This window comes from Moschus berezovskii, chromosome 6 (assembly GCF_049115385.1).
Source record: "Moschus berezovskii isolate FMDL1 chromosome 6, NW_MosBer_1.0, whole genome shotgun sequence".
In the NCBI taxonomy this organism is placed as follows: domain Eukaryota; kingdom Metazoa; phylum Chordata; class Mammalia; order Artiodactyla; family Moschidae; genus Moschus; species Moschus berezovskii.
The window spans coordinates 76699054-76717624 of record NC_142465.1 but is presented as its reverse complement, the minus strand read 5'-3'; the positions used below and the strand labels follow the sequence as shown (position 1 = coordinate 76717624).

General features: G+C 47.0%; 1 protein-coding gene across 6 annotated transcripts in view; it reads left to right on the top strand.

The window, feature by feature from the left end:
* Positions 1-18571, top strand: part of LARGE1 (LARGE xylosyl- and glucuronyltransferase 1) — a 612983-nt gene that overhangs the window by 553400 nt on the left and 41012 nt on the right. For all 6 annotated transcript variants that reach the window (XM_055396700.2, XM_088837172.1, XM_055396699.2 and 3 more), the window contains exons 10-11: positions 835-990; positions 17439-17602. In XM_055396700.2, coding sequence (XP_055252675.1) covers positions 835-990; positions 17439-17602 — 320 coding nt within the window. The remainder of the gene's footprint in view (positions 1-834; positions 991-17438; positions 17603-18571) is intronic.

Genomic DNA, 18571 nt, shown 5'->3' with positions numbered 1-18571 from the left:
TGGGAGACAGTGCATCCGTCAGTCCTGGCTGGAGGCAAAAACCATACCAATTATTTGAACAGAGAATTTAATCTTTAAAAATGATAACTAGATGTAAAGAGTTCACATGGTAACTATAAAAGCAAAAATAGAAAATTGCAGGAAGCAGTTCCCACCCCTGGAGCTGAAGCAACAGAGGGAAGAGGTGGCAATTAGTCCAGCTCGGGGCTGGAAGCCACACTCCGAGGTGGGGTCTGCAGGCAGCTCCCGAGCCAGCAGCACCAGGCGGGGACAGAGGACCATGAAGCGGGGTCTGAGTTTTGGAAAAACCGCAGAGTGGGTTTAGCTGCTGCTGAAGGAAGGAGGTGCCACAGCTGGTGTGGAGAAAGGACATAGGGACAGGAAGCAAAAGGATCGGCAAGTCTTTCTTTTTCCCCCTCCTGACTTTGTCTCCCTCTCATGAATAGGAAGTGGCTGGCAGAGCAGAAGTAGGGTTTGCAGAGTCCTGGCTTCAGCGTCACAAAGCAGGTTTGGAGCTGAGAGGCAAAAGCTTAAAAGACTGATCTCAGCTGGAGCTGTTACTATTCAGTTTCACAGATGAGGAAACTGAGGCACAGAGAGATTCAGCAGTCTGCCCAAGATTAAACCACTACCTAGGGCAGAGCCAGGATTTGACTCCAGGCACCCTGGCTCTTGACCCCTGGACCATAAATGCTGAATGATGAATGGATGGATGGATGATGGGTGGGGGGATGGATGAATGGGAAGGCCCCCAGATAGTGCTTAGACAAGTGTCCAGCCGTGCTGCCCACAAGCACAGGTCCTCCTGGCCTGACTGTCTTTGTTGCCCACCAGGTCATTCACTGGAACTCCCCCAAGAAGCTGCGGGTGAAGAACAAGCACGTGGAGTTTTTCCGCAACCTCTACCTGACCTTCCTGGAGTATGACGGGAACCTCCTGCGACGGGAGCTGTTCGGCTGCCCCAGCGAGGCTGACGTCAACAGTGAAAACGTGAGTGGCCCCAGGGCTCGGCCACGCCGGCAGGGCTGGCCTCTCTGCTGGTCTGCCAAGGACCTCTAGTGCTTGGCTCTGTGCCAGTCTCAGGGCAAGCCCAGGAGGAACCAGGTGCCATCCCCACCTTGGAGTGGGGAGCAGGGCGGTGGCGGGGAGGGGCGGACAGACATCGGTAGGTCACTTCCATGCTCATCTCTGTGGATACCGAGGGGATATGCATGCCTAGACCAGGTGAAGTCAGAAGGGAGCTGCCAAGCAGAGGGATCAGCGTGAGAAAAAACTCAGTGAAACAACAGGCAAAGGGTCTCTCCACACCCGGGGACTCTGAGGGCTTTGTGGACATGGCACCCAGATGGGAGGCCCAGGATTCAGGGTCAGTACATGGGCACAATATATTTTCACAGCTAGATCACAGACATAGCTGGCATCTACTGTATTATCCTGTTCTTCACTGTTTATCATTTCTTTGTATATCTTATTTGATGCTCATAGAAACCTTTTTTTTTTTCCAATTAGAGTTGAAGACATTTTAGACACAGAGAGGTACACAGTTTGCTCATGGTCACACAGCATGTAGGAGCAAAGTTGAGACTGATTTGAAGCTCTAAGGAGCAGGATGTGGGGAAGCAGCTTATTATATTGGAAAAGGCAGGGTGTGTGGAATCAGCTTGGCCTGGTTGGGCTTTAACCCCTTCTGATTTCCACTTCTGTGATCTCAGGCAAGTTACTTAATCTCTCTGAGCTTCAGTTTCCTCGTCTGTCACATAGAGACAAGAAAAACTGTCATAGGGCTATTCTGAGACTGAGAAACTGTGTAATCCATCGCAGTCAGCATCTGCCCTATGTTGCTGCTGTTGTGCGGTTGCTATGTCCAGCTCTTTGTGACCCCATGGACTGCAGCACGCCAGGGTTCCCTGTCCTTCACCATCTCCAGGAATTTGCTCAAACTCATGTCCCTTGAGTCAGTGATGCCTTCCAGCCATCTCATTCTCTGTTGTCCTCTTCTCCTCCTGCCTTCAATCTTTGCCCTGTGTTAGGTGCTTGATAAATATTTGCTCCCTGTCCTTTCCTTGACCCTTAGTATTAAACACATGAGTAACTGGTTCATTCAGTCAGTCAACAAGCCTTCTTATTCTGAGCACTGAGGATTCATTCACAGGACAATGATCCCTGCTCTCACAGTGCTGATGTTAATATTTTAGTAGGGAAGACACAATAACTAGGCAAGCTATCAGGAAAAATTATCAGCCAGTGGCATGTGTTACATAATGACATATGAAGTCAAGGAGGACTTCTGAGGAGGTGACATTTTATCTGTGATTCAAGTTCAAGAAAGAGACAGCTGTGGAAGAGCACAGGATCAGGGGAATACAAGTCAAAGTCACACAAGGAGGCGGTACCTCCTCACACCTGTCAGGAAGGCTGTTAACAAAAGATAATAAGAGTTGGCAAAGACACGGAGAAGTTGAAACCTTGTCCACTGTTGGTAGAATGTAAAATGCTGTAGCTGCTATGAAAAACAGTATGAAGGTTCCTCAAAAAATAATAATAATAATAGTAGAACTGTCATATGATCCAGCAGTCCTACTTCTGGGCATATGTCCTAAAGTAAATTGAAATAAGGATCCTGGAGCAGTATCTGCATTTCCATGTTCAGTGTTGCAGTATTCTTAATAACCAAGCTATGAAAACAACCTAAGTATCCATTGGCAGGTGAATGGATAAGGAAAATGCTGTATATACGTTTACCATGAATATTGTTCCACTTTAGAAATGAGGCCAGTATTATCATTTGTGACAACATGGATGAACCTGGAAGACATGGTGCTAATGAATGAATCAGTCACAGAAGGACAGATACTGCACAAGTTCTCATTATGAGGCTTCTGAACTAGTCCCACCATATTGATGCTGACAACAGAATGGTGGCTACCAGGGGTTGGGGAGAGGAGGTCGTGAGGAGTTGATGTTCAGGGACTATAAAGGTGCAGTTACTTCCAGAGATGCCCTCTACAAATATATTTAGGAGTGTAGGTTTCGTGTTAAGTGATCTTACCACACACACGCACACACACACACATGAAAAACCAAGGAACTTTTGGAGGTGATGGTTATCTTTAATACCTTAAACGTTGTGATAGTAACATGAGTACATAAATATAGCCAAACTCACTAGATTGTTTTCATTATGTATCATTTTTTGTATACCAACTATACTGCAGTAAGGCTTCTCCATGATGGTTCAGTGGGTAAAGAATCCACCTGCAATGCAGGAGACACAGGAGATGTGAGTTTGATCCCTGGGTCAGAAAGATCCCCTGGACGAGGAAAGGACAACCCACTCCAGTATTCTTGCCTCGAAAATCCCATGGACAGGAGCCTGGCGGGCTATAGTTCAAAGGGTCACAAAGAGTCGGACATGACTGAGTAACTAAACATACACACACTGCAGTAAAGTTGGAAAGGGAAAAAAGAACAGCAAAGGAATCGTATTCCAGGTGGATGAAGTTGCTGGCACAGATGTCCTGAGGCCAGGCAGGTTTGCTGTGAGGACCGAAAGGATGGACCGTGTGCCCAGGGGCTGATAGGAAAGGTGGAGAGCAGGAGATGCCGAGCAGCGGGGGAAGCAGGAGGCAGGCCAGAAGGATGCTGGAAGAGGGTTAGAGAGTCAGGATTTTGTCTTACTACTGTTGTTTGTATTCTTGGATGTCAGGAGAATTCTTTTAGGCTCTAGTGGCGAGTGGCGGGTGACGGGCAGGGCAGAGCGGGAAGCTCTGCCAGCATACACCTACCTGGCCCTTTATCGGGATGACCAGTACCGCGGCCACCCCTGCTCCCTGTCACTTACCCCCAGGTCACAGCATCATCCCCTCAGTCTCCACCCTCTCTCTAGTCACCTTCCGTGCCTTCCTCAGCGTCTGCCCTTCTTTTCCACTCACCAGAGAGGAAACAAACCCATTAAGCTCTTGACCTCCATCTCAGACTCTGGGACGCCCTTAGAGGTCTCCACAAACACTGTGTTATTCTGGGTTTTTCTTCCGTTCTTTTCACTCAAGTCAGAATTTGTTATCATCATCAATATTTGAGTGCCCATTCAGCACTTTTCCCCCAAACATTAAATATAAACTGTTCTCGTGCTCCCTTTTTTTTTTTCTCTTCCGTGGAAGAGGCTCAAATACAAAGCCTTGCAGGGTGATGTCATCCGTTAATCTCTGTAGGGGTGAGTTCCCGTGGAGTGCTGCTCAATGCCTTACGAAGTGGAACTGCCTTTAACAGTGACTCACCAGCCCTTCCTACACCAGTCTCCCCTGGTGGATCATCAGAGGGGAGAAATCTTCTGTGGTTCTTCTTGGAATCTGTGACTGCATTTACTTGGTGAATAAGCACTTATGAGAGCTGGCCACCTGCCAGGTGCCATGCAGGCACCACGGTTGAAATTGAGGCTGCTCCAGGCCCTGGAGATGGTGCCCACCACGTGATGGTGTCAGAGGTTGCACGAGGACAGTCTGCCCGGGTATGGGGAGAGCGGCCTTCTCTAAGGCTCACCCCAACTGTCCCCCCCAAAACTCTCCCCTCGACACTGAGCCCACACCCACCACCTCTGTGTTCCTTCCACCACCCTCCTCAGGGCCTTTGCACTTGCTTCTCAAGTCCTGGCGCACCCGGCCTGTCCCAGCCTCAGGTAACCCTTTACATCATTCTCTGTGAGGTGCCCTGTTTTCCTTTCATCGGCACATGCATGCTGTCCACAATTACTTTATTCATGTCATTTCCCCTATTTTCCCCCCAAGTATAAGACTGTTAGACACTCTACCTGAACCATTCACCTCTGGGGTGCCCTCCCCTAGCATAGCAGCAAGCACGTAATGAACACTCAATAAATATTTACAGAAAGAGCAGAATGAAGGACCAGACCTGAAGAGCCAAGAAGTAGAGACTTTGCAAAGAACATGCTAGTGGTTTCTCTACTGGAGCAGAGACATATCGGGAGAAGGGCAGAGAATGAAGCTGACCCTTGCAGGGCCTTGGCTATGCTTGGGCATTTAAATTTAATCCTGTTGACCATGAAGAGTCACCAGAGGGCTTTAAGCATGGTCAAGTGTACATCTGAGAAAAGTTGCTCTGTGTGGAGAATAGAATGGAAGGGTCTAGACCAGAAGCAGGGAGCCTAGTTAGAGGACATTGCTGCATCCCAGGCAAAAAAGACGGCGGTGGGGCTCTGAGCACAGGCAACGGCAGTGGGGACACAGAGGCCAGATGGAGTGTTTTGTGGGCACTGAGAACAGGGGAGCAAGTGCAGCCAGTACCCATAAACTGAGACGGCAGGTCCCTGTGGCCTGCTTCAGTCAGCCACCTCCAGCCCGGCCGGCCCAAAGTGAGAGGGGCTAGAACAGGAGTCTGTAACATACAGCCTGGAACCACATCTCTACACCCCTGGTCCCTTGCCACCTGCCCAGTGTTATCTGCAAACACTGCCAGAGGAAAAGGGTAAGACTTTGGATCTTGCCCAAAGCCGACTGCTCTCAGTTCTGGGAAGAGGTCATTGGAGCCATGAGAAACGTACTGATAGTGGTCCTCTTAAAGAGAGGAAGTCAGGGACCTCTCCATTGAACAGCGGATCCCAGATGGAAAAGGGCTCCAGTGGCAGGTGCCAAGTCTCAAGACACGTTCATCCACTCAGCAGATAATCATTCAAACAGTCACCAGCCATAGGGCCAGTGATCTGGAGCGGCAGTGCAGATTGAAGCCCAACTCTCACAGTGCTTGTCTAGTGAGGAGTGCAGACAGGCAGGAGGTTGTCATCAGTGTGAGAAGTGCCGGGACAGTGTGGTACTTTGAGAGCACACAAGAAGAGGAGAGAAGGTGCATCAGGGAGGACTTCCTGGAGGAGGTGGGATTCAAAGGATGAATAAGGAGGAGTGAGAAGGTGTGGAGGGTGGAGGGAGCAGCATGGTCAGTGGGGACCAGAGGTGAACAGGGCATGGCACTCTGCCTCTAGCAATGCCAACATGAGCACACAGGGGACAGCGCAAGTTCAATTTTGTGTTATTATTATTCCTTCATGGAGAAGGTGATGATGATAAGCTCTGGTCATTCCAGGCCGCTCATTCAGTAGACACAGGAAACTCAGAGAGGTCACATGGATGCTCTAAGCCTCGGGTTCATCATCTGATAAGTAACTGCAGGCAATGATGCCTTTGTCATAGTGTCTCACAGATAATTTATGTTAAATCACCAAAAATAGGGCTCAGCACCCAGAACACGATATTCATTGAGATGGGGTTTTTTACAGACCGCCTGCCTGATCATAATATGTTGTTACACAAATGGGTTTGGGGTCTTTAAGATTTTTTTTTTTTTCTAGGAAGGCCTAGTAGAGAGATGAACCTACATCTCTGTGTATAAAGCATGGGCGGGGACTGTCACATTTGCTCTGGTTCAAACAATCCCAGGTAGATTTCCCTGCAATTAAGAGAATTTGGGCAGGAAGGAAGAGGCCATTTGGTTGGTCTTGGTGCCAGAAAGAGAGAGGGAAAGATAAAGGAAAAACAGGAGGAGGGAAGGAGCATAAATTCAGGAAGTTGGGGATCCAACCCTTCAGTAAACAGTAGACCCCATCTTCCAGCCTCTGAGGTTCTTGCTCCAAAGCAAGATGATTTTGTTTGGAAGAGCTCAGGCTCCACATGTGGTGTAGAATGACAGTAGCTAATGGGGCGCAGTCACTCCTGTCCCGTAGTTTGTCTGGGCATCTCTTCCTGGAACCAGTAAATTAATCTGTGTAATGCAATAAGCATTCACTTGGCTTTAGTTACTATAATTTGATTGAAGTCACAATGGAGGCTAGAATTTTACATATTAGCATTTCTCTCCCCTTTCCTCAGCAACCCAGCCCCTCAAGCATAGCCAAGAAACCCTGGGACTCCTCAGAACACAGCTGGATAATCATGGATATTCTCCACCCCCTAATCCATGCAAAAATCCTTCTACAGCATCTCTAACAGACTCGCATCTGGCTTCTGCTGGAATCTTCCCAAAGACAGGGGGCCCACCATCTCCAACAGCTTACTGCGCTGTTAGAAAGCTCCAGATGCTAACCCATTCTTCCTCATGTTGAGTTGAAATCCCCGCTTCTGGAAATAATCCATTAATCTGAGTGCTGTCCTTTGGAGCAGTGAAAAATAAGGACATCCCCTGTGGTCCCCAACAGCTGGGCAGATAGTGTCGCCTCCATACAGTGTGTTATCCAGGAGCATGTAGCTCTTCCCCAGGCACTGTATTTATAGCAGGCTGCTTTTATCATCAAGAGTGCCTTGCTCCACCTCAGGGATTTTTTTCCAGATAAAAGAAACTCACCTTTTTAAATGCAAGGCCATTAAAATATGTATTGTTATAGATGTTTTATACTTTCCAATTTGGCTGGGAAGTACATGCCCTTCCTTAGTAACCAAAGTGTACCAAACTCAATGTACAGTTTTCAGTGACTAAGGTTGCACTGGGCAGGAATTGGCCAGAGGAGGGAAGATGCTGTTTATCCTGGCAGGAAATGGCCTCGGACTGTTTGCTGCTTATTCTGCAGATTTCATTCTGACAGCTGTCACTTTGAGTTCATCAGCTTCAGAATAGCCCTTTCTGGGCTCACCACCCTGTGCATCCTTCCTCTAGCAGCCAAAAAAGAAAGAGAATCCAACGGTCAAAGTCCAATGGTAAAATAATTATCCACTGTCATGTTAGAAGTTAAATTATGAAACATAATATCCAAGGAGTGAAATAAAAAACAAAAACAAGAAGACTGGACATCACTGAGTTTTCACATTTATATGTAATTGTAAGTCAATAGACAGTGTCAGCAAACAGAGTTTTCTTTTATTTCTTTATTTATTTTGGCTTTGCTGCGCCTTCACTGCTGCTTGGATTTTTCTCTCGTTGCACTGAGCAGGGGCTACTCTCTAGTTGCAGTGTGCAGGCTTCTCATTGCAATGGCTTTTCTTGTTGTGGAGCTCAGGCTCTAGGACATGCGGGCTTCAGCATTTGTGGCACATGGGCTCTGTAGTTTCAGCTCCCAGGCTCTAGAGTACAGGCTCAATAGTTGTACACAGGCTTAGTTGCTCCAAGGCATGTGGGATCTTCCCTGACTGGGGATCAAACCTGTGTCTCCTGCATTAGCAGGCAGATTCTTTACTACTGAGCCACCAGGGAAGCCCCCAACTTAGAGTTTTCTTATCCCGTGCCCACAGCTGCTGCTGCTGCTGCTGCTAAGTCACTTCAGTCGTGTTTGACTCTGTGTGACCCCATAAACGGAAGCCCACCAGGCTCCCCCGTCCCTGGGATTCTCCAGGCAAGAACACTGGAGTGGGTTGCCATTTCCTTCTCCAATGTGTGAAAGTGAAAAGTGAAAGTGAAGTCGCTCAGTTGTATCCGACCCTTAGCAACCCCACGTACTGCAGCCCACCAGGCTCCTCCATCCATGGGATTTTCTAGGCAAGAGTACTGGATTGGCTTGCCATTGCCTTCTCAGACATCACTAATTGATGACCTCACTCAGCCATCTGGGGTCAGCCCCAGACTCAGAATCCTCCCCAAGACAGCACGACAGTGAACCAGTAACAGTTTCCCAGTGATGACACGAGATGCCGAAGCCTACTGGGGTATTCATGCCCTATGCCTTAGTCACTGTGTTCTCTCCTGCCTTGGAAGAGCTCTCTGTGCTGCTCAAAGAGCTTTCTCTGTTTCTTCTGGCCTTTGACAATTAGAGATTTTCTGCAGAGAAACCAAAGAGGAAATGCAGCTTTCTTCTTCACCACAATCAAGGGTGGGAGGCATTAACAAGTTACGTTTCACAGAAAAGAAAGCTCAGAGATGAGTTAGGTGCTCAAAGTCAAGCAATTCCTGCATGGTGGGGCCATTATTGGAAACCAGGTTGCCTGACTTTGAAACCGTGCTTCTCAAGTGAATGTAGATCCCTATTTAAAATTAACAGAAGATGGACTGCCCTGGTGGTCCAGTGGTTAAGATTCCGTGCTTCCACTGCAGAGAACATGGGTTCAATCCCTGTTTGGGGAAGTTCTGCATGCCACGTGACATGGCCAAAAGAATATATTGTTGTTGTTTAGTCACAAAGTCATGTCAGACTCTCTTGCAGCCCCATGGACTGTAGCCTGCCAGGGCCCTCTGCTCATAGAATTTCTCAGGCAAGAATACTGGAGTGGGCTGGTTGCCCTTTCCAGGGGATCTTCCTGACTCAGGGATCAAACCTGCAACTCCTGCTTGGCAGGCAGGGTTCTTTACCACCTAGCCTCCAGGGAAGCCCCAGAAAGACATACATAATTAACATAAGAGGAACTACAAGTCATTCAGTGATCCTCCTCGCAGCTTTTAGTTTGTATCATTTTTCTTACTGAATGAGCCTGCAAGGTGGCTATTATTAGCATTACTTTTAGAGGAGGAAAAGGAGGCTCAGAGAATGGAATTCAGAGGATAGGTTGGCAGCAGATCTGGAATTGGTGTCAAGCTGAGTGGTCATTTTACAACTACTGAAAACACTCCCCAATCTTAAATTGTCATACCTGCCCCAACCCCCGCACCCCTTCTCCCAGAGCTCTGCTTCTCATTTTCTCTGCAGCTCTTATCACCAATCAATGATTATATTCTGGACTTATTTATTTTTTTGGTTATATCTCTCCAACTAGAATGTAAGCTCTGGGATCGTGGGGCTGTTTATCTGTTTCATTCATCAGTATATCTTTATGCCTATAAAAGACTGCCTGGTATGTGCTCGATAAATTTTGTCGAACAAATTAACTATTACAAGTCCTTGTCTTAAAGTATTTGTGGTGCTCTGGAAAGATCCCTGTACTTAAAAATCAGAAAACCTGGCCCTAGGACTAGACTGTGCCTTCGAATGTAACTCTTGCCTTTCATGAGCTTCAGTTTTCTCACTTATAAAATGGTCAGTAAACAAACAGAGCCCAGGCTGGGATGAGGGCTCAGGGGGGTAAGATGTGAGCAGGGCTGCAGGGTGCAGAAGGTCTCATTACTAGTGTTGACCAGAAATCTCATCCTGGGCACCTTCCTGCCCAGCTGCTCTGAGATCTCTGCCTCATCGCTGAAATAAGGGCTTCCTAGTTCAATGCCCTCATGCTACAAGGGTGATGGGCTGCCTGCAGGGTCACATACCCAGATGCTGAACTCACTAAGAAGGAAAGAAAATGGCAACACCATGGTTTAATGAGAAGTTAAAAATAAGACACATATAAACAGATCCTACAAACCCTTTACAGCATCACTGCACAGCAGTTCCATGGAACAGATGGTTCTGTAGAAACAGCTGTATCCCCGAGAAACCCCAGAGAAACCCCGGAGTGCATCATTGCTCTCACATGCGAGCCGCATGTCACCGACTCCTTCATCACGCAGTGGGCAGCGGAACCCAGAGTGGATGGCACTCAGAGTCCCATGACAGGTTGCCCAAGGCCGGCCTCCAGTGATCCTCCTTGGCAGGTTAAATCTCAGAGCTGAAGCATTACAGTGTTTGCCTGGGTGGCCAGGAGAGGGGATGAAGAAGGAGCCCAGGGTCCAGAGACTCTCAGGATCTGTCTGGACCACAGGCACACACCCCTCCTTCACACCCCTAGGCTCTGATCTATCCAAACGTCATCTGTCCAAACCTGCCAGGTGCTTGACCCTCCCACATCTTTATCACAGACCTCTGCCTACTTTTACTTTTGCCCTAACTGGCTCTTTGCATGAAACATAAGAGGAAAGCTCTGAAGCAACATTGCCTCATGCAAAATGGTAGGAATACTCCCTGTGGGATTTCAGGCCACTCAAACTCTGTGCCTCAGTTTTCTCATCTGTAAAATGGGAATCAGGTAGGACTGTTCCTACCTGGTAGGCTTGATGAGGGCTAAATATGGAAAGATAGGTCAGCAGCTTAGGTCAGTGTAGCACATAGCACACCACCACCCTTCCCTCCCCAGCCACCCGTCATTTTCTTTGTATTATGAATACACAGTTTTTACAGTTGCTAACTCACTTCTTTATTCCCCCAACCAGACTGTATAAACAATTTAAATGCAGACACTGGGGTTCATTCCGCATTCCTAGCATGGGGCTTGGCATAAAATAAGGGCCTATTTATTGTGTGGGATGTTCACATTAATAGCAATACCCGGGAGGGAGCAGACCATGCCATTTTCTTCTTTATTTTCTCAGAGCCTTGGTCAGTGCTGGGCAGACATCTCTGAACCTTCACTGAATGGTCCTAAGCCCATGCCTCTCCCTTCCCATGAAAGAATGAAAGTGGCCCATGGTTTGGTTTCCTTGGAAAACAGTGTTTTGGGTTCCTGGAACTTTGATCATTAGTACATACAGCAGGCAGCCAGTGAACTGGTAATCTTTTTCTGCCTGTCCATGTGGTTTAATAAAATTTAACTGCTTCATGGAAACCACAGGGAAGAACCGTGAATGAGGTTCCAAGAGATGTGTTAAGGTCCCAGCTTTTCTGAGCACAGCCCTGGTGCCTCAGTTTCCTTATCCGTCAACTGTGGGCAAGAGGGTAGCCCTCCTGGTCTCATACACTTACTGGGAGGGACAGATAAAGAAATGGATATCAAGGCTGCTGAAAGTGAAAAGCAACACTCCTGAGTGTTATTTTATCCCGATGTTTCTACCCGTTGTCCTAAGGCATCAGAAGGACACGTGTCACAAGAAGGGGTGGCCTTAGAGACTTCTGGTCTATTGCACTGTCTTCATCACTTACTGACTCAGAGAGTTGAAGTAAGCATGTTAGTTAAGGGAACACAATTACTTATAAAATGGGCTTGGCGGGCTGGAATTTTCTGACTCACACAAAGTGGGTGTTCCTAGTTGGCAGGTGGCTCTTCTCCATGTCCAGGGCCCAGACTCCTTCCACCTTGTGGCTCTGCCTCCACGGCGCGTCCTCCACTAGGTGCTCTGGCTTGTGCACAAGACAGTCTGAAAAGTGGAGCCCGTAGTAGCCAGAATCCACCCACGTTCTACCAACCTGAACTTGGCCACTTCTCTCAGCCTGAGCACCAGAGATCTCTGTCACCAGGGGGACACATGATTCAGAACTCTACAGTCACTGAGCCGTCTAGCATTAGACCCAGAGGTTGATGAACAGGGCCTTGCAGTGACTTTATTACATACAAGAACTTGAAGGAAATACCACTAGTTGTGAATCTCAGCTGCTGTGTTCATTTACTGTGACCTTGACCAAATGGCCAAACCTTTCAGATGATGATCGTCTTCATCTGTAAAACAGGACGGCTGGCGGTCTCTGACCCATGTGAGTATTAATGAGGAAGTGCCTGCAGTGCTCTCAGCACTCACCTGGCCTGGTGAGCACATGATCCTTACAACCCAAAGTCTTCGTCCTGCTCTCGGGAGAAGTGACTTGCTCCAGGTCACATAGCAAATGAGGGTCAGAAAAGTCAGGCCTCATTGCCCACTGATGCCCATAATCTCTCCATGTAGTTTTTCCTGACTTTGAGCAGAAGTTCAGAGGCCAGAGCCCCAGGACACAGTTCCTATCCCTCTAGAGTCCGCAGGCATGACAGCCATCATCTCTGGCAGCTCAGGGGTCAGTCTAGGCCACTGTCCTTAAGGATGGGAAGAAATAAATGCAAACGGCTTATAGGCCATTTTCCTTTGAGTCCAAATTTCCCTGTGCCTCAGCTGGCTGCCCAAAGAAGCAATTTAGCAAATGCATTTTATCTCAGGAGGGATCTGTCTTTTGTTTCTGAGACTTGCTGGTCGGGAAACCCCCTGCTCCCTGAATGAGTGGAGTGTGGAGTGGGGGTAGCATTCAGACCCTGTTAACAAAAGCTACACCACTCTTGCCCTCCAGCTCAGCATCTCCCTGGAGATATTACCTGGATGTAAAGGAGACAGGTTTCAAGCTGCTCGAGACTTCTACTTGGGATCAGCCTGAAATCCCATCAGCCATGCAGTCAGCAGTGAGCAGTCCTAGATTAGGATTTGGAAAGGAGCGTAATGCAATCACAATATTTCTGAGGTGTGTGTAGCACTCTGCAGTTTACAAAGCACTTATACCTGCATTAGCTCATTTGAGAAAATTGCAGGGAATTACTTAAGTACAAAAAAGTATAACAAGGCCAATAAAATTCATCTGTGAATCCTCCATTCAGGAAAAACCTTTGTTAACATTGTAATGGATTCCCTTTGGTCTGTTTCTGCCTGGGGTTGGTTGGTCTGTCTTTTCGCTGCGTTGTGATCATACTGCAAATGCATTTTTGTGGCCTGCTTTGTTCACGCAGCATGGTATCTTCCACCAGCACATTTGACCTTCACATCCATCCCCCAGGAGAGAAGTAATTGTGTCGTGAGATGTCCCTGGTGTGAAAGGTCCGTGGGCTGGATTCACAGTCCAGACTGCTGCTCTCTAGCTGTAATTGGCAGGTGACACACACTTTCTGGGCCTCAGTTTCTTCCTTTGTAAAACAGAGATCTGTGCTGAAAACAAAGCAGTGCATCTGATTTAGCATCACACTGGAGATGCTCAGTCCATGTTAGGACAGAGGTGCAAAGCACCATGTTGATAATTAATATTAAAACTCAAGGAAGGCATTGGTTGGTACAGAATCCCAGACTCTAATGTATGTCTAATGTCATATCCGCTGGGCTCTCCGCAGCCCGCTGTGTGGCTGGTAAACAACAATGTTATAGATCCTAGCCTTTAAGCATTGTGATGGTTAGGGGTGACCTTGGGAAGTAGCTGCCACTGAACCACATCGCTACCATGCAATTCCTAGATGGAGGCTACTTATCCCCCAGGACTGCTGGTTCCATTCCATTCCGTCTCTCAGTCGTGTCCGACTCTTTGCAACCCCGTGGACTGTAGCCTACCAGGCTTCTCCATCCATGGGATTCTCCAGGCAAGAATACTGGAGTGGGTTACCATTTCCTTCTCCAGGGGATCTTCCCGACCCAGGGATCAAACCCGGGTCTCCCGCATTGGAAGCAGATGCTTTAACCTCTGAGCCACCAGGACTGCTGGTAGACCCTCTTAAAATGTGACTCTAGAAGCACTTTCATTGGCCACTGTTCCCTTTCTTAACATCCTATGAGTGGCTATGAGTATATCCACTAGAAGCTTGCTGGGCATGTAAGGATCAGGGAGGAGTCCTGTAGGCCAGGAGACACTGAACTTAATCCTGCAGTCAGAAGGGGTCACCTGGCTCCTAGGGCCTTAGACAGAAGGAGAATTCTAGGTTCCAGCCTTGTATCAGTTAGTTACCCTGTTGGCATAGGGGGAACTTTCAAATAGACAAGGATATCAAATTGGTCTTGGGAAGCTGAGGAATATCCCTGACTGCATCCTTTCTAAAGGTTAAAAATGTTCAAGAAAGCTGAGCATGTCTCTTAGATCACTGGATCACAACTGATGATCCAAGTGGCCTTTGGAAATGTATGGGAGCATTTGGAGTTATACTCAGTCATCTGGAGAATGCTACAATCATTTATTGGGCTGGGGCCCAGGAGGCTAGCCACCCTGTGTTGTGTGGGACAGACTCATGTAATGAAAGTGACACTATCTGTCATCTAGTGCTCAAAACACAGTGGTGTACAGAAAGAAGCGTGAATAGTGAGAAGTGCTCATGGAGGCAGCTCTGCTGACCTTGGCTGGGCTCACTCACATGAGAGTGAGACTCCACTCTCTTCCATCTGTCTCATCTCCCAGCAGGCCAGTCCAGGCACTTTCCCAAGAAGTATGCACTTGCTCTTGAACCTGATCCCTGACGATTGGGACATCATTGCTTCCCCTCCATTCTGTTTGCCAAAGCAAGTCACAAGTCCAGCCAAGGAGGTTCAGGGATTGGGGAAATAATCTTTGCCTCTGTCGTAGGCAGCACCAAGAGTCACATGACAAAGGTCAGGATATGGGGCAGGGGCAAGTGAAGAAATCGGACCATTTAACACAATCAGCTGTCAGAGTACACATCTTGAGAAATAATATAGTTTAACCCAGCAGTTCCCAACGTTTTTGGTACCAGGGACTGGTTTTGTGGAAGACAGTTTTTCCATGGACCGAGCAGGAATGGGGCGATGGTTTCAGGATGGTTCAAACACATTACATTTCAGTTCAGTTCAGTTCAGTCGCTCAGTTGTGTCCGACTCTCTGCGACCCCATGAATCACAGCACACCAGGCCTCCCTGTCCATCACCAACTCCCGGAGTTCACTCAAACTCATGTCCACAGAGTCGGTGATGCCATCCAACCATTTCATTCTCTGTCGTCCCCTTCTCCTCCCGCCCCCAACCTTTCCCAGCATCAGAGTCTTTTCCAGTGAGTCAACTCGTCCCATGAGGTGGCCAAAGTATTGCAATTTCAGCTTTAGCATCAGTCCTTCCAATGAACACCCAGGATTGATCTCCTTTAGAATGGACTGGTTGGATCTCCTTGCAGTATAAGGAACTCTCAAGAGTCTTCTCCAGCACCACAATTCAAAAGCATCAATTCTTTGGCGGTCAGCTTTCTTCACAGTCCAACTCTCACATCCATACATGACCACAGGAAAAACCATAGCCTTGACTAGATGGACCTTGGTTGGCAAAGTAATGTCTCTGCTTTTTAATATACCATCAAGGTTGGTCATAACTTTCCTTCCAAGGAGTAAGTGTCTTTTAATTTCATGGCTGCAATCAGCATCTGCAGTGATTTTGGAGCCCAAAAAATAAAGTCTGACACTGTTTCCACTGTTTTTCCATCTATTTCCCATGAAGTGATGGGACCAGATGCCATGATCTTTGTTTTCTGAATGTTGAGCTTCAAGCCAACCTTTTCACTCTCCTCTGTGTACTTTATTTCTAGTAGTATTATATTGTGATGGATAATGAAACAATTACACAGCTCACCATACCATAGCATCGGTGGGAGCCTTGGGCTTGTTTTCCTGCAACTAGATAGTCCCATTTGGAGGTGATGGGAGGCACTGTAAACACAAGTGAAGCTTTGGTTGCTCGCCAGGCACTCACCTCTCACTGTGCAGCCTGGTTCCTAACAAGCCACAGACCAATACTGGTCCAGGGTTTGGGGGCCCCTGGTTTAACCTATGAAGGCAATGGTCTTAACTGAGAGAAATCATATGAAAGTCATATGAAGTCATAGAAATCATAAGAAGGTCATAGAGAAGTGAGTGAAAGTATTTTCTTCTTGATTACTACACTGTTGGTTTGGAGATTTTTTAAAAAATGTATATATATGTGTTTGTGTATATATATATATATATATATACAACTTCTTGGAAAAATGTTCTGTTGTATTCAGCTATTAATCTTAATAACTCTAGCCATGTAAACTTTCATCCATATTCAACTATGTATCATCATATAATGGGCAAGGCTCATGTAACAAAAAATACTGGAAGCAACCATGTGACCTTTGGCAGATTACTGTTTTCTTTCAATAAATTTTATTGAAATACGATTTGCATATATGATCAATCCACCCATGTATTTTCACAAATGTGTGCACCCATATAACCATCACCCTGATTTCTACATAAAACATCCCCATCACCCAAGAGCTTATCTCCTGTCTCCTCCCAGCCCTTGAATTCTGCTGCTGCATATACGCTGGTCTGATTTCCGTCACTATCGAAGTTCATTAACTTTTTCATTTCTGTTCTTCACCTGTAGAACAGGTATAGTCACCTCTGCCTGGGAGGGATATTGTGTATCGAACATCTGTGTATCAGCAGATCTGGAAACCTACAGATCTGCATGTGTTTATGTTGGATGCTAAGTTCCTCCTTTCCTGTTAGTGGGACAGCTCACTCTTTCACTAGTTGGTTAGGAAGGAGGATAGGAGAGCTAAGTGAAGAAGTCCTACTGGCAGATTAATGACATAAGAGATCTCAGAGTACCAGAAGAGAGGGAGAAAGAGAAAAGAGCAGGTACTGAGACTGATTGAACTTGGATGAAATTAAAGGAAGAGACTTCTTGTTTGTGGGATTGCTTTTTCTTTTCATTACATGGTATAGAGTTTTCAGTCTGTAGCTCTAGGGAGAGAAAAGCATCAGGTTGCACAAAGATACTGTTCAATTTGGTTTTCATAACTGTTCTTTGACAGTTGTTTGAAATTTTTGTGCTGGGTCATCAAGGAAAATGTTTTTTGTTTTGTGTAAGGAGTTTGTGCCTGCTTACCCATTGGTCAGTGCTGCCACCATCTCTCTCAGCTCAGAGGGTCTCACTTCTCAGATGATGAGGCAGCTGCCCTCTATCATCACCTCTATGAAATCAGATTATATTGCAGAAGAAAATGAAGACAGGATCCTGTCCTTCTCTGACTGGCTGATCAACAAGGTCCAGTGGATAAGAAACTCAGGGAAGGACAGGGCAGAATAGGCCGACCCCCTTGAGGATCTCCTTCTTACTCCCAAGACTTCTTTCCTACCTTTCAGCTCCAGAAGCAGCTCTCAGAACTGGACGAGGATGACTTGTGTTACGAGTTCCGGAGAGAGCGGTTCACCGTCCACCGAACCCACCTGTACTTCCTGCACTATGAGTATGAGCCTGCTTCAGACAACACAGACGTCACCCTGGTCGCTCAGCTCTCCATGGACAGGTAGGTAGACAGACCCCGCTGTCTACACAGGCCCCTCACTAGTGTCCTTCACCTGGAGAAGGCAGAGATGGCCCTACCAGCTTGAAACATGGAAGCCTGATAACATAGGGCTTATGTCTCATCCCTCTCCAGCACTGAAAACCAAGGGCTCCTGTATTTTGATGATGCTGGTTGTTTTTGAGGATGGAGAAAGAACGGATTCTAAAAAATAGAGCTCTAGTCAAATTACCTCAAGGAAAAGGGGAGGTTTATTATAAAGAAACACCTGGACTGGACCCACAGTTGATGTTGGAAAGCAACTGCTGTTTCTTTTCTTACACATGTGTTGATGCAGGGATCATTCTGGGAGCCTTTATCAGGAACTACTGATGTGGTCCCTACCCTCATGTGGCTTACAGTCTATTGCACTGATTCTCAACCTTAACTGGAGACAAATCAAATTACCAAAGGAGCTTTAGAAAAAAAATTAATGGTCCAGGTCCATTTCATACCAGTTAAGTAAGAATCTTTGTGAAGACCTTGCATCAGTTTTGGTTTGCCATGTGCATCCAGTATTGATAATATGGGACTAATAAATAGTTAAGTCAGATAATTAACATTGTGATAAGTGCTTTGAAGGAACAGAGATCAATATTAACAATGTCAAGTGAGGGATCTTCCTTAGGTGGTATGATCAGGGGGAGGTCTTTCAAAGGAGGGGACATTTCTGCCGAGACTTGAGGATAAGAAAAGGAGTCAAGCATAATAGTGAGGGGGTGTGAAAGTATTAGTTGCTCAGTCATGTCTGACTCTTTGCGACCCCATGGACTGTAGCCTGCCAGGCTCCTCTGTCCATGGAATTCTCTGGGCAAGAATACTGGCGTGGGTAGCCATTCCCTTCTCCAGGAGATCTTCCCAACCCAGGGATAGAACCTGGGTTTCCTGCATTGCAGGCAGATTGTTTACTGTGTGAGCCACCAGGGAAGCATG